This window comes from Bombina bombina, chromosome 9, assembly GCF_027579735.1.
Source record: "Bombina bombina isolate aBomBom1 chromosome 9, aBomBom1.pri, whole genome shotgun sequence".
NCBI classification, from domain to species: domain Eukaryota; kingdom Metazoa; phylum Chordata; class Amphibia; order Anura; family Bombinatoridae; genus Bombina; species Bombina bombina.
The window spans coordinates 85,927,321-85,942,271 of NC_069507.1; the positions used below are offsets into that span (position 1 = coordinate 85,927,321).

The following is a 14,951-nucleotide window of genomic DNA, read 5'->3' on the forward strand; positions in this document are numbered from 1 at the left end:
CCTGTATCAGGGTATCAATAACCGACTCAGAAAACCCACGTTTTGATAAAATCAAGCGTTCAATTTCCAAGCAGCCAGCTTCACAGAGGAGTTAGACTTTGATGTTTGAATGGACCCTGAATCAGAAGGTCCTGACTTAGAGGTAGAGACCACGGCGGACAGGATGACATGTCCACTAGATCTGCATACCAAGTCCTGCGCGGCCATGCAGGCGCTATTAGAATCACTGATGCTCTCTCCTGTTTGATTTTGGCAATCAATCGAGGAAGCAGCGGGAAGGGTGGAAACACATAAGCCATCCTGAAGTTCCAAGGTGCTGTCAAAGCATCTATCAGGACCGCTCCCGGATCCCTGGATCTGGATCCGTAGCGAGGAAGTTTGGCGTTCTGGCGAGACGCCATGAGATCTATCTCTGGTTTGCCCCAACGTCGAAGTATTTGGGCAAAGACCTCCGGATGAAGTTCCCACTCCCCCGGATGAAGAGTCTGGCGACTCAAGAAATCCGCCTCCCAGTTCTCCACTCCCGGGATGTGGATTGCTGACAGATGGCAAGAGTGAGACTCTGCCCAGCGAATTATCTTTGATACTTCCATCATTGCTAGGGAGCTTCTTGTCCCTCCCTGATGGTTGATGTAAGCTACAGTCGTGATGTTGTCCGACTGAAACCTGATGAACCCCCGAGTTTTTAACTGGGGCCAAGCTAGAAGGGCATTGAGAACTGCTCTCAATTCCAGAATGTTTATTGGCAGGAGACTTTCCTCCTGACTCCATTGTCCCTGAGCCTTCAGAGAATTCCAGACAGCGCCCCAACCTAGAAGGCTGGCGTCTGTTGTTACAATTGTCCAGTCCGGCCTGCTGAAAGGCATCCCCCTGGACAGATGTGGCCGAGAAAGCCACCATAGAAGAGAGTTTCTGGTCTCTTGATCCAGATTCAGAGTGGGGGACAAATCTGAGTAATCCCCATTCCACTGACTCAGCATGCACAATTGCAGCGGTCTGAGATGTAGGCGTGCAAAGGGTACTATGTCCATTGCTGCTACCATTAAGCCGATCACCTCCATGCATTGAGCTACTGACGGGAGTTGAATGGAATGAAGGACACGGCATGCATTTAGAAGCTTTGTTAATCTGTCTTCTGTCAGATAAATCTTCATTTCTACAGAATCTATAAGAGTCCCCAAGAATGGAACCCTTGTGAGAGGCAAGAGAGAACTCTTCTTTTCGTTCACTTTCCATCCATGCGACCTTAGAAATGCCAGAACTAACTCTGTATGAGACTTGGCAGTTTGAAAGCTTGAAGCTTGTATCAGAATGTCGTCTAGGTACGGAGCTACCGAAATTCCTCGCGGTCTCAGAACCGCTAGAAGGGCACCCAGAACCTTTGTGAAAATTCTTGGAGCCGTGGCCAATCCGAATGGAAGGGCTACAAACTGGTAATGCCTGTCTAAGAAGGCAAACCTTAGATATCGGTAATGATCTTTGTGAATCGGTATGTGAAGGTAAGCATCCTTTAAATCCACTGTGGTCATGTACTGACCCTTTTGGATCATGGGTAAGATTGTCCGAATAGTTTCCATCTTGAACGATGGAACTCTTAGGAATTTGTTTAGGATCTTTAAATCCAAGATTGGCCTGAAAGTTCCCTCTTTTTTGGGAACCACAAACAGGTTTGAGTAAAACCCTTGTCCTTGTTCCGACCGCGGAACCGGATGGATCACTCCCATTAATAATAGATCTTGTACACAGCGTAGAAACGCGTCTTTCTTTATTTGGTTTGTTGACAACCTTGACAGATGAAATCTCCCTCGTGGGGGAGATAATTTGAAGTCTAGAAGGTATCCCTGAGATATGATCTCTAGCGCCCAGGGATCCTGGACATCTCTTGCCCAAGCCTGGGCGAAGAGAGAGAGTCTGCCCCCCACTAGATCCGGTCCCGGATCGGGGGCCCTCGGTTCATGCTGTCTTAGGGGCAGCAGCAGGTTTTCTGGCCTGCTTGCCCTTATTCCAGGACTGGTTAGGTTTCCAGCCTTGTCTGTAACGAGCAACAGCTCCTTCCTGTTTTGGTGCAGTGGAAGTTGATGCTGCACCTGCTTTGAAATTCCGAAAGGGACGAAAATTAGACTGTCTAGCCTTAGCTTTGGCTTTGTCTTGAGGTAGAGCGTGGCCCTTACCTCCTGTAATGTCAGCGATAATTTCTTTCAAACCGGGCCCAAATAAAGTTTGCCCCTTGAAAGGTATATTAAGTAATTTGGACTTAGAAGTTACATCAGCCGACCAGGATTTTAGCCACAGCGCCCTACGTGCCTGAATGGCGAATCCTGAATTCTTAGCCGTAAGTTTGGTTAAATGTACTACGGCCTCCGAAATGAATGAATTAGCTAGTTTAAGGACTCTAAGCCTGTCCGTAATGTCGTCCAGCGTAGCGGAACTAAGGTTCTCTTCCAGAGACTCAATCCAAAATGCTGCCGCAGCCGTAATCGGCGCGATGCATGCAAGGGGTTGCAATATAAAACCTTGTTGAACAAACATTTTCTTAAGGTAACCCTATAATTTTTTATCCATAGGATCTGAAAAAGCACAGCTATCCTCCACCGGGATAGTGGTGCGCTTAGCTAAAGTAGAAACTGCTCCCTCCACCTTAGGGACCGTTTGCCATAAGTCCCGTGTGGTGGCGTCTATTGGAAACATCTTTCTAAATATTGGAGGGGGTGAGAACGGCACACCGGGTCTATCCCACTCCTTAGTAACAATTTCAGTTAATCTCTTAGGTATAGGAAAAACGTCAGTACTCGCCGGTACCGCAAAGTATTTATCCAACCTACACATTTTCTCTGGTATTGCAACAGTGTTACAATCGTTAATAGCCGCTAAGACCTCCCCTAGTAATACACGGAGGTTTTCCAATTTAAATTTAAAATTTGAAATATCTGAATCCAATCTGCTTGGATCAGAACCGTCACCTACAGAATGAAGCTCTCCGTCCTCATGCTCTGCAAGCTGTGACGCAGTATCAGACATGGCCCTAGAATTATCAGCGCACTCTGTTCTCACCCCAGAGTGATCACGCTTGCCTCTTAGTTCTGGTAACTTAGCCAAAACTTCAGTCATAACAGTAGCCATATCTTGTAATGTTATCTGTAATGGCTGCCCAGATGTACTAGGCGCCATAATATCACGCACCTCCCGGGCGGGAGACGCAGGTACTGACACGTGAGGCGAGTTAGACGGCATAACTCTCCCCTCGCTGTTTGGTGAAATTTGTTCAATTTGTACAGATTGGCTTTTATTTAAAGTAGCATCAATACAGTTAGTACATAAATTTCTATTGGGCTCCACCTTGGCATTGGAACAAATGACACAGGTATCTTCCTCTGAATCAGACATGTTTAACACACTAGCAATAAACATGCAACTTGGTTACAATCTTATTTAACAAAAACGTACTGTGCCTCAAAGAAGCACTAAACGATTAAATGACAGTTGAAATAATGAACTGAAAAACAGTTATAGCATCACTCTTTAAAAACAACACAACTTGTTAGCAAAGGTTTGTTCCCATTAGTAAAGCAACACTAATTAAATTTTAAACATAAAAATTACAGAGCAACGTTTTAAAACACAGTCACTACATAAATCTCACAGCTCTGCTGAGAGAATCTACCTCCCTTCAAAGAAGTTTGAAGACCCCTGAGTTCTGTTAGAGATGAACCGGACCATGCAGAAAATACAAGTGTAACTGACTGAAAATTTTTTGATGCGTAGCAAAGAGCGCCAAAAACGGCCCCTCCCCCTCACACACAGCAGTGAGAGAGAAACGAAACTGTCATAAGCAAAACAAGCAAACTGCCAAGTGGAAAAATAATGCCCAAATATTTATTCACTCAGTACCTCAGAAATGCAAACGATTCTACATTCCAGCAAAAACGTTTAACATGAACTAAATACCTATTAAAAGGTTTAATGTACTTTTACAGAGTAATTCCGGTGAAATACCATCCCCAGAATACTGAAGTGTAGAGTATACATACATGTCATTATAACGGTATAGCAGGATTTTCTCATCAATTCCATTCAGAAAATAAAAACTGCTACATACCTCAATGCAGATTCAACTGCCCGCTGTCCCCTGATCTGAAGCTTTTACCTCCCTCAGATGGCCGAGAAACAGCAATATGATCTTAACTACTCCGGTTAAAATCATAAGAAAAACTCTGGTAGATTCTTCTTCAAACTCTGCCAGAGAAGTAATAACACGCTCCGGTGCTATTGTAAAATAACAAACTTTTGATTGAAGTTATAAAAACTAAGTATAATCACCATAGTCCTCTCACACCTCCTATCTAGTCTTTGGGTGCAAGAGAATGACTGGAGGTGACGTAGAGGGGAGGAGCTATATAGCAACTCTGCTGGGTGAATCCTCTTGCACTTCCTGTAGGGGAGCAGATAATATCCCAGAAGTAATGATGACCCGTGGACTGATCACACATAACAGAAGAAAAGTGTGCAGTGAAGACCAAGTCGCTGCCTTACATATCTGATCAACAGAAGCCTCGTTCTTGAAGGCCCATGTGGAAGCCACAGCCCTAGTGGAATGAGCTGTGATTCTTTCAGGAGGCTGCCGTCCGGCAGTCTCGTAAGCCAATCTGATGATGCTTTTAAGCCAAAAGGAGAGAGAGATAGAAGTTGCTTTTTGACCTCTCCTTTTACCAGAATAAACAATAAACAAGGAAGATGTTTGTCTAAAATCCTTTGTAGCATCTAAATAGAATTTTAAAGCACGAACTACATCCAAATTGTGCAACAAACGTTCCTTCTTTGAAACTGGATTCGGACACAAAGAAGGCACGACTATCTCCTGGTTAATGTTTTTGTTAGAAACAACTTTCGGAAGAAAACCAGGTTTAGTACGCAAAACCACCTTATCTGCATGGAACACCAGATAAGGAGGAGAACACTGCAGAGCAGATAATTCTGAAACTCTTCTAGCAGAAGAAATTGCAACCAAAAACAAAACTTTCCAAGATAATAACTTAATATCAACGGAATGTAAGGGTTCAAACGGAACCCCCTGAAGAACTGAAAGAACTAAATTGAGACTCCAAGGAGGAGTCAAAGGTTTGTAAACAGGCTTGATTCTAACCAGAGCCTGAACAAAGGCTTGAACATCTGGCACAGCTGCCAGCTTTTTGTGAAGTAACACAGATAAGGCAGAAATCTGTCCCTTCAAAGAACTTGCAGATAATCCTTTCTCCAAACCTTCTTGAAGAAAGGATAGAATCTTAGGAATTTTTATCTTGTCCCAAGGGAATCCTTTAGATTCACACCAACAGATATATTTTTTCCATATTTTGTGGTAGATTTTTCTAGTTACAGGCTTTCTGGCCTGAACAAGAGTATCAATGACAGAATCTGAGAACCCTCGCTTTGATAAGATCAAGCGTTCAATCTCCAGGCAGTCAGTTGGAGTGAGACCAGATTCGGATGTTCGAACGGACCTTGAACAAGAAGGTCCCGTCTCAAAGGTAGCTTCCATGGTGGAGCCGATGACATATTCACCAGGTCTGCATACCAAGTCCTGCGTGGCCACGCAGGAGCTATCAAGATCACCGATGCCCTCTCCTGATTGATCCTGGCTACCAGCCTGGGGATGAGAGGAAACGGCGGGAATACATAAGCTAGTTTGAAGGTCCAAGGTGCTACTAGTGCATCTACTAGAGTCGCCTTGGGATCCCTGGATCTGGACCCGTAGCAAGGAACCTTGAAGTTCTGACGAGAGGCCATCAGATCCATGTCTGGAATGCCCCACAACGGAGTAATTTGGGCAAAGATTTCCGGATGGAGTTCCCACTCCCCCGGATGAAATGTCTGACGACTCAGAAAATCCGCTTCCCAATTTTCCACTCCTGGGATGTGGATTGCAGACAAGTGGCAGGAGTGAGTCTCCGCCCATTGAATGATTTTGGTCACTTCTTCCATCGCCAGGGAACTCCTTGTTCCCCCCTGATGGTTGATGTACGCAACAGTCGTCATGTTGTCTGATTGAAACCGTATGAATTTGGCCTTTGCTAGCTGAGGCCAAGCCTTGAGAGCATTGAATATCGCTCTCAGTTCCAGAATATTTATCGGGAGAAGAGATCAAAGACCCTGAGCTTTCAGGGGTCCCCAGACCGCGCCCCAGCCCACCAGACTGGCGTCGGTCGTGACAATGACCCACTCTGGTCTGCGGAAGCTCTTCCCCTGTGACAGGTTGTCCAGGGACAGCCACCAACGGAGTGAATCTCTGGTCCTCTGATCTACTTGTATCGTCGGAGACAAGTCTGTATAATCCCCATTCCACTGACTGAGCATGCACAGTTGTAATGGTCTTAGATGAATTCGCGCAAAAGGAACTATGTCCATTGCCGCTACCATCAAACCTATTACTTCCATGCACTGCGCTATGGAAGGAAGAGGAACAGAATGAAGTACTTGACAAGAGTTTAGAAGTTTTGATTTTCTGGCCTCTGTCAGAAAAATCCTCATTTCTAAGGAGTCTATTATTGTTCCCAAGAAGGGAACCCTTGTTGACGGAGATAGAGAACTTTTTTCTACGTTCACTTTCCACCCGTGAGATCTGAGAAAGGCCAGGACAATGTCCGTGTGAGCCTTTGCTTGTGGAAGGGACGACGCTTGAATCAGAATGTCGTCCAAGTAAGGTACTACTGCAATGCCCCTTGGTCTTAGCACCGCTAGAAGGGACCCTAGTACCTTTGTGCAAATTCTTGGAGCAGTGGCTAATCCGAACGGAAGTGCCACAAACTGGTAATGCTTGTCCAGGAATGCGAACCTTAGGAACCGATGATGTTCCTTGTGGATAGGAATATGTAGATACGCATCCTTTAAATCCACCGTGGTCATGAATTGACCTTCCTGGATGGAAGGAAGAATTGTTCGAATGGTTTCCATTTTGAACGATGGAACCTTGAGAAATTTGTTTAGGATCTTGAGATCTAAGATTGGTCTGAATGTTCCCTCTTTTTTGGGAACTACGAACAGATTGGAGTAGAACCCCATCCCTTGTTCTCCTAATGGAACAGGATGAATCACTCCCATTTTTAACAGGTCTTCTACACAATGTAAGAATGCCTGTTTTTTTATGTGGTCTGAAGACAATTGAGACCTGTGGAACCTCCCCCTTGGGGGAAGCCCCTTGAATTCCAGAAGATAACCTTGGGAGACTATTTCTAGCGCCCAAGGATCCAGAACATCTCTTGCCCAAGCCTGAGCGAAGAGAGAGAGAGTCTGCCCCCCACCAGATCCGGTCCCGGATCGGGGGCCAACATCTCATGCTGTCTTGGTAGCAGTGGCAGGTTTCTTGGCCTGCTTTCCTTTGTTCCAGCCTTGCATTGGCCTCCAGGCTGGTTTGGCTTGAGAAGTATTACCCTCTTGCTTAGAGGACGTAGCACTTGGGGCTGGTCCGTTTCTGCGAAAGGGACGAAAATTAGGTTTATTTTTGGCCTTGAAAGACCTATCCTGAGGAAGGGCGTGGCCCTTGCCCCCAGTGATATCAGAAATAATCTCTTTCAAGTCAGGGCCAAACAGCGTTTTCCCCTTGAAAGGAATGTTAAGCAATTTGTTCTTGGAAGACGCATCCGCTGACCAAGATTTTAGCCAAAGCGCTCTGCGCGCCACAATAGCAAACCCAGAATTTTTCGCCGCTAATCTAGCCAATTGCAAAGTGGCGTCTAGGATGAAAGAGTTAGCCAATTTGAGAGCATGAATTCTGTCCAAAATCTCCTCATAAGAAGAATCTTTATTGAGCGCCTTTTCTAGTTCATCGAACCAGAAACACGCTGCTGTAGTGACAGGAACAATGCATGAAATTGGTTGTAGAAGGTAACCTTGCTGAACAAACATCTTTTTAAGCAAACCCTCTAATTTTTTATCCATAGGATCTTTGAAAGCACAACTATCTTCTATGGGTATAGTGGTGCGTTTGTTTAGAGTAGAAACCGCCCCCTCGACCTTGGGGACTGTCTGCCATAAGTCCTTTCTGGGGTCGACCATAGGAAACAATTTCTTAAATATAGGGGGAGGGACGAAAGGTATGCCGGGCCTTTCCCATTCTTTATTTACAATGTCCGCCACCCGCTTGGGTATAGGAAAAGCTTCGGGGGGCCCCGGGACCTCTAGGAACTTGTCCATTTTACATAATTTCTCTGGAATGACCAAATTCTCACAATCATCCAGAGTAGATAACACCTCCTTAAGCAGGGCGCGGAGATGTTCCAATTTAAATTTAAATGTAATCACATCAGGTTCAGCTTGTTGAGAAATTTTCCCTGAATCTGAAATTTCTCCCTCAGACAAAACCTCCCTGGCCCCCTCAGACTGGTGTAGGGGCACTTCAGAACCAATATCATCAGCGTCCTCATGCTCTTCAGTATTTTCTAAAACAGAGCAGTCGCGCTTTCGCTGATAAGTGGGCATTTTGGCTAAAATGTTTTTGATAGAATTATCCATTACAGCCGTTAATTGTTGCATAGTAAGGAGTATTGGCGCACTAGATGTACTAGGGGCCTCCTGTGTGGGCAAGACTGGTGTAGACGAAGGAGGGGATGACGCAGTACCATGCTTACTCCCCTCACTTGAGGAATCATCTTGGGCATCATTTTCTCTAAATTTTGTGTCACATAAATCACATCTATTTAAATGAGAAGGAACCTTGGCTTCCCCACATACAGAACACAGTCTATCTGGTAGTTCAGACATGTTAAACAGGCATAAACTTGATAACAAAGTACAAAAAACGTTTTAAAATAAAACCGTTACTGTCACTTTAAATTTTAAACTGAACACACTTTATTACTGCAAATGTGAAAAAGTATGAAGGAATTGTTCAAAATTCACCAAAATTTCACCACAGTGTCTTAAAGCCTTAAAAGTATTGCACACCAAATTTGAAAGCTTTAACTCTTAATTTAACCCCTTTACAGTCCCTGGTATCTGCTTTGCTGAGACCCAACCAAGCCCAAAGGGGAATACGATACCAAATGACGCCTTCAGAAAGTCTTTTCTGTGTATCAGAGCTCCTCACACATGCATCTGCATGTCATGCTTCCTAAAAACAAGTGCGCAATAGAGGCGCGAAAATGAGGCTCTGCCTATGATTAGGGAAAGCCCCTAGAGGATAAGGTGTCCAATACAGTGCCTGCCGGTTATTTTACATAATTCCCAAGAATAAAATAATTCCTCAAAGCTATGAAGTATAAAATATGTTTATATATCAATCGTTTTAGCCCAGAAAATGTCTACAGTCTTAAAAGCCCTTGTGAAGCCCTTTTTTTCTTATGTAATAAAAATGGCTTACCGGATCCCATAGGGAAAATGACAGCTTCCAGCATTACATCGTCTTGTTAGAAATGTGTCATACCTCAAGCAGCAAAAGTCTGCTCACTGTTTCCCCCAACTGAAGTTAATTCCTCTCAACAGTCCTGTGTGGAAACAGCCATCGATTTTAGTAACGGTTGCTAAAATCATTTTCCTCTTACAAACAGAAATCTTCATCACCTTTCTGTTTCAGAGTAAATAGTACATACCAGCACTATTTTAAAATAACAAACTCTTGATTGAATAATAAAAACTACAGTTAAACACCAAAAAACTCTAAGCCATCTCCGTGGAGATGTTGCCTGTACAACGGCAAAGAGAATGACTGGGGAAGGCGGAGCCTAGGAGGGATCATGTGACCAGCTTTGCTGGGCTCTTTGCCATTTCCTGTTGGGGAAGAGAATATCCCACAAGTAAGGATGACGCCGTGGACCGGACACACCTATGTTGGAGAAAAAGGCAGTTACATTAACGAAATTTTTACAGTGTATGTAACAAGTTAGCAGAGCATCGCACCCACTTGCAAATGGATGATTAACCCCTTAATACCCAAAACAGAATAATAACAGACAAAAACGTTTTTTCAAACAAACAGTCACAACAACTGCCACAGCTCTACTGTGGCTTTTTACCTCCCTCAAAAACGACTTTGAAGCCTTTTGAGCACTCCAGAGATGACCTCACTCCTCAGAATATGTGAGAACAGCCATGGATCTTAGTTACTTCTGCTAAGATCATAGAAAACGCAGGCAGATTCTTCTTCTAAATACTGCCTGAGATAAACAGTACACTCCGGCACCATTTAAACATAACAGTTAGGGGAGGAGCTATCTGCTGTGGGTGATCCTCTTGCAACTTCCTGTTGGGAAGGAGAATATCCCACAAGTAATGGATGATCCGTGGACTGGATACACTTAACAAGAGAAAGAGAACTTGTTTTTTACGTTCACCTTCCACCCATGAGATCTTAGAAAGGCCAACACGAAGTCCGTGTGAGACTTGGCTAGTTGGAAAGTCGACGCTTGAATTAAGATATAGTCTGGATAAGGCGCCACTGCTATGCCCCGCGGCCTTAGGACCGCCAGAAGGGGCCCTAGCACCTTTGTGAAAATTCTGGGAGCCGTGGCCAACCCGAAGGGAAGGGCCACAAATTGGTAATGCCTGTCCTGAAAGGCGAACCTGAGGAACTGATGATGATCTCTGAATAGGGATGTGTAGATACGCATGCTTTAAGTCCACGGTGGTCATATATTGACCCTTCTGGATCATTGGTAAAAATAGTCTGAATGGTCTCCATCTTGAAGGATGGGACTCTGAGGAATTGGTTTAGGATCTTGAGATCTAAGATTGGTCTGAAGGTTCCCTCCTTTTTGGGAACCACAAACAGGTTGGAGTAAAACCCTTGCCCTTGTTCTGCTTTCGGAACAGGGCGGATCACTCCCATGGTATGTAGGTCTTCTACACAGCCTAAGAACGCCTCTCTTTTTGTCTGGTTTGCAGACAATTGAGAAAGATGAAATCTCCCCCTTGGAGGAGAATCCTTGAAGTCTAGAAGGTATCCCAGGGTTACTATTTCTAAAGCCCAGGAGTCCTGAACATATCTTGCCCAAGCCTGAGCAAAGAGAGAAAGTCTGCCCCCCTACTAGATCCGCTCCCAGATCGGGGGCTACCCCTTCATGCTGTCTTGGTGGCAGCAGCAGGCTTCTTGGCATGTTTACCTTTGTTCCAAGCCTGGTTAGGTCTCCAGACTGACTTGGATTGAGCAAAGTTCCTCTCTTGCCTTGCAGCAGGGGAAGAGGAAGCAGGACCACCTTTGAAGTTTTGAAAGGAATGAAAATTATTTTGTTTGGTCCTCATCCTATTTGTCTTATCCTGAGGGAGGGCATGACCTTTCCCTCCAGTGATATCTGAAATGATCTCTTTCAGTTCAGGCCTGAATAGGGTCTTACCCTTGAAAGGGATGGCTAAAAGCTTAGATTTTGATGACACATCAGCCGACCAGGACTTAAGCCATAATGCTCTATGCGCTAAAATGGCAAAACTTGAATTCTTTGCGGCTAATTTAGCCAGTTGAAAAGCGGCATCTGTAATGAAAGAATTGGCTAGCTTAAGAGCCCTAATTCTATCCAGAATATCATCTAATGGGGTCTACACCTGAAGAGCCTCTTCCAGAGCCTCGAACCAAAAGGCAGCTGCAGTGGTCACAGGAACAATGCACGCTATAGGTTGGAGAAGAAAACCCTGATGAACAAAAATTTTCTTCAGGAGACCCTCTAATTGTTTATCCATAGGATCTTTGAAAGCACAACTGTCCTCAATAAGTATAGTTGTACGCTTAGCTAGAGTAGAAATAGCTCCCTCCACCTTAGGGACCATCTGCAACGAGTACCGCATTTTGTCGGATATGGGAAACATCTTCTTAAAAGTAGGAGGGGGAGCGAACGGAATACCTGGTCTATTCCACTCCTTAGTAACAATGTCCGAAATCCTCTTAGGGACCGGAAAAACATCAGTGTAGACAGGAACTTCTAAATATTTTTCCATTTTACACAATTTCTCTGGAACTACAATAGGGTCACAATCATCCAGACTTGCTAAAACCTCCCTGAGCAATAAGCGGAGGTGTTCTAGCTTAAATTTAAAAGCCGTCATATCCGAGTCTGTCTGAGGGAACATCTTTCCTGAATCAGAAATCTCTCCCTCAGACAGCAAATCCCTCACCCCTACTTCAGAACATTGTGAGGGTACATCGGATACGGCTACTAAAGCGTCAGAAGGCTCAGCATTTGTTTTTAACCCAGAGCTACTGCGCTTCCCTTGCAACCCAGGCAGTTTAGATAAAACCTCTGTGAGGGTAGAATTCATAACTGTGGCCATATCTTGCAAGGTGAAAGAATTAGACGCACTAGAGGTACTTGGCTTCACTTGTGCGGGCATTACTGGTTGTGACACTTGGTGAGAACTAGATGGCATAACCTGATTTCCTTCTGTCTGAGAATCATCCAGCGCCAAACTCATAAGTCAAAATATGCTGTTTGCAATTTATAGACATATCAGTACATGTGGGACACATTCTAAGAGGGGGTTCCACAATGGCTTCTAAACATATTGAACAAGGAGTTTCCTCAATGTCAGACATGCTGAACAGGCTAGTAATGAGACAAGCAAGCTTGGAAAACACTTTATTCAGTGAAAAAACAACAATTTTAAAAAACGGTACTGTGCCTTTAAGAGAAAAAAAAGGCATACACGATCTGCAAAACTGCTTAAAAATGCATCAAACTTTTCAAAATTTTTACAGCAGATTCAATAAGCTTTAGTAAGATTGCCCCACAAGCAAATGAAACATTTAACCCTTAAATATGGAAACCGGATTGACAAAGTGCCAAAAACCGGAAAAAACCCTGTCAGCACCTTGCCACAGCTCTGCTGTGGCGCCTACCTGCCCTTAGGGATTGGAAATGAGCGGTTAAAGCTTCGTTTTGGCCCAAAAAGTTCACCAGGACCCTCCAGTAATGTAGCTTGCTGCTTGTCAAGAGAAAACAACTGCGCAACTGAGGCGCGAAATTAGGCCCCGCCCATCTCACTCGATGTTTCTAAGGCCTCCCAAAAACATACAAAGTGTTTTAACTAGCCATGTGAGTTCTAAACTCCCAAAAAAGCCAAGTGTACCCTCAATAAAGTTGTCCCTCAAAAACTTATTAACAGCACTCCCAGTACACACAACCATTTGTTCATATCATTCAAACTGAGTGTCAACCATAATTTCAATTAGCCCTTATGCAAGCTTAGTAATGCCACTATAAGTCTAGGATTACTGCTTACCCTTACCCTCATGGGGATACTGTCAGCCTTTCTGAAATATCACAGTCTCTCCAGAAAAAATTACTGAACATACCTCATTGCTGTATAGAATGAAAAACGTTCCTCACACTGAAGTTTTCCTGTACTCCTCAGCCTCTGTGGGAACAGCATTGGATCTTAGTTACAAATGCTAAGATAATCATCCTCCAGGCAGAAATCTTCATCCATCTCCTGTCTGAGAGTAAATAGTACACACCGGTACCATTTTAAAATAACAAACTCTTGCTTGAAGAAAATAAAAACTAACAGTTTATCACCTCTTTCCCTTTACCCTTCCTGCTTAGAGCCAGCAAAGAGAATGACTGGGGGGTGGAATTAAGGGGGGAGCTATATAGACAGCTCTGCTGTGGGTGCTCTCTTTGCCACTTCCTGTAGGGAAGGGTAATATCCCACAAGTAAGGATGAAACCGTGGACTTGATACATCTTGCAAAAGAAAACTATCAAGCACATGTCAGTGAGGTTTGTTTTGACATAGAACAATCACAATAGCATAAACAGGGTCCAGCTATAACCAAGTCACACCCTTATAATAAATTTAAATTCTTTGTGTCCTTTGTTGAAAAGCATACCTAGGTAGATTTAGGAGATGAAATGCACTGCTGCAAACTAGCTGCTGATTGGTGGCTGCACATATCTACCTCTTGTCATTGGTTCGCCTGAAGTATTCAGCTAGCTCCCAGTGGCATATTGCTGCATCGTTAACAAAGGATACCAAGAAATTAAGCAAATTTGATAATAGAAGTAAATTATACTCTTTCTGAACCATGAAAGAAAAATATTGGGATGTCCCATGATTCAGATAGAGCATGCAATTTTAAGCAACTTCCTAATTTATTCCTATTATCATTTTTTTCAACGTTCTCTTGCTATCTTTATTTGAAAAAGGACTCTAAGTAAAGGAGCCAGACAATTTTTGGTTCAGAACCTGGGCAGCATTTATTCACCAATCAACAAGGATAACCTAGGTTGTGAACCAAAAATTGGCTGGCTTCTAAACTTAAATTATTGCTTTTCAAATAAAGATAGCAAAAGAAAGAAGAAAATTGATAATAGGAGTAAATTAGAAAGTTGCTAAAAATTGCATGCTCTATATGAATAATGAATGAAAAAAATAGGGTTCAGTGTACCTATAATGTCCTTTTAAATCCTAATCACACTGGAATGTTACTCAACTGGAGATGTTGATCACTGTCCTTGAGAAACAGTATGTATTTACCAATAGCTGACAGTGTGGAAAACAATTGGGAAAACGCAATTAAAAAAGTGTAAGATTATGAAATAGTAAAAGAATTACTCACACGGTATTTTTTCTCCTGTTCAAATTTATCTTCAAATTTTCTGATTCTCCTCCTCAGTGTTTGAATTTGTTTGGTAAGCTGCATGATAGTAAGTGGTTCTTTTGAATCCTCACAACTGCTTCTAGAAGAACTCCTTGACCTAAATGCGTGGAATTAAATGTTTTGTAGGTCATTACTAATACACTAAAATTAGCAGAAATTAAACTCGCATGATAAAGTTTAAAAAAAAAAACCTTCAGCGCCAGAATGTCCTTTTATGATTGCAATAAAGTGTTTGGGAATTAAAAAACTGCTAATTATAAAATTTCAAATTACATTGTATATATAATTTGGGTGGCTTTGCAAATTCAAATTGAATCTGTTCAAATGTGTTCCAATGTATTTGAAAATAAAGCCAAAACTTACCTGCACTGCATAAC

The 14,951-nt window shown here is 43.3% G+C and overlaps 1 protein-coding gene across 2 annotated transcripts in view; it reads right to left on the reverse strand.

Moving 5' to 3' along the window:
* Nucleotides 1-14,951, reverse strand: part of FAM13C (family with sequence similarity 13 member C) — a 564,754-nt gene that overhangs the window by 163,560 nt on the left and 386,243 nt on the right. For both annotated transcript variants that reach the window (XM_053692240.1, XM_053692239.1), the window contains exon 8: nt 14,533-14,671. In XM_053692240.1, the coding sequence (XP_053548215.1) occupies nt 14,533-14,671 (139 nt within the window). The remainder of the gene's footprint in view (nt 1-14,532; nt 14,672-14,951) is intronic.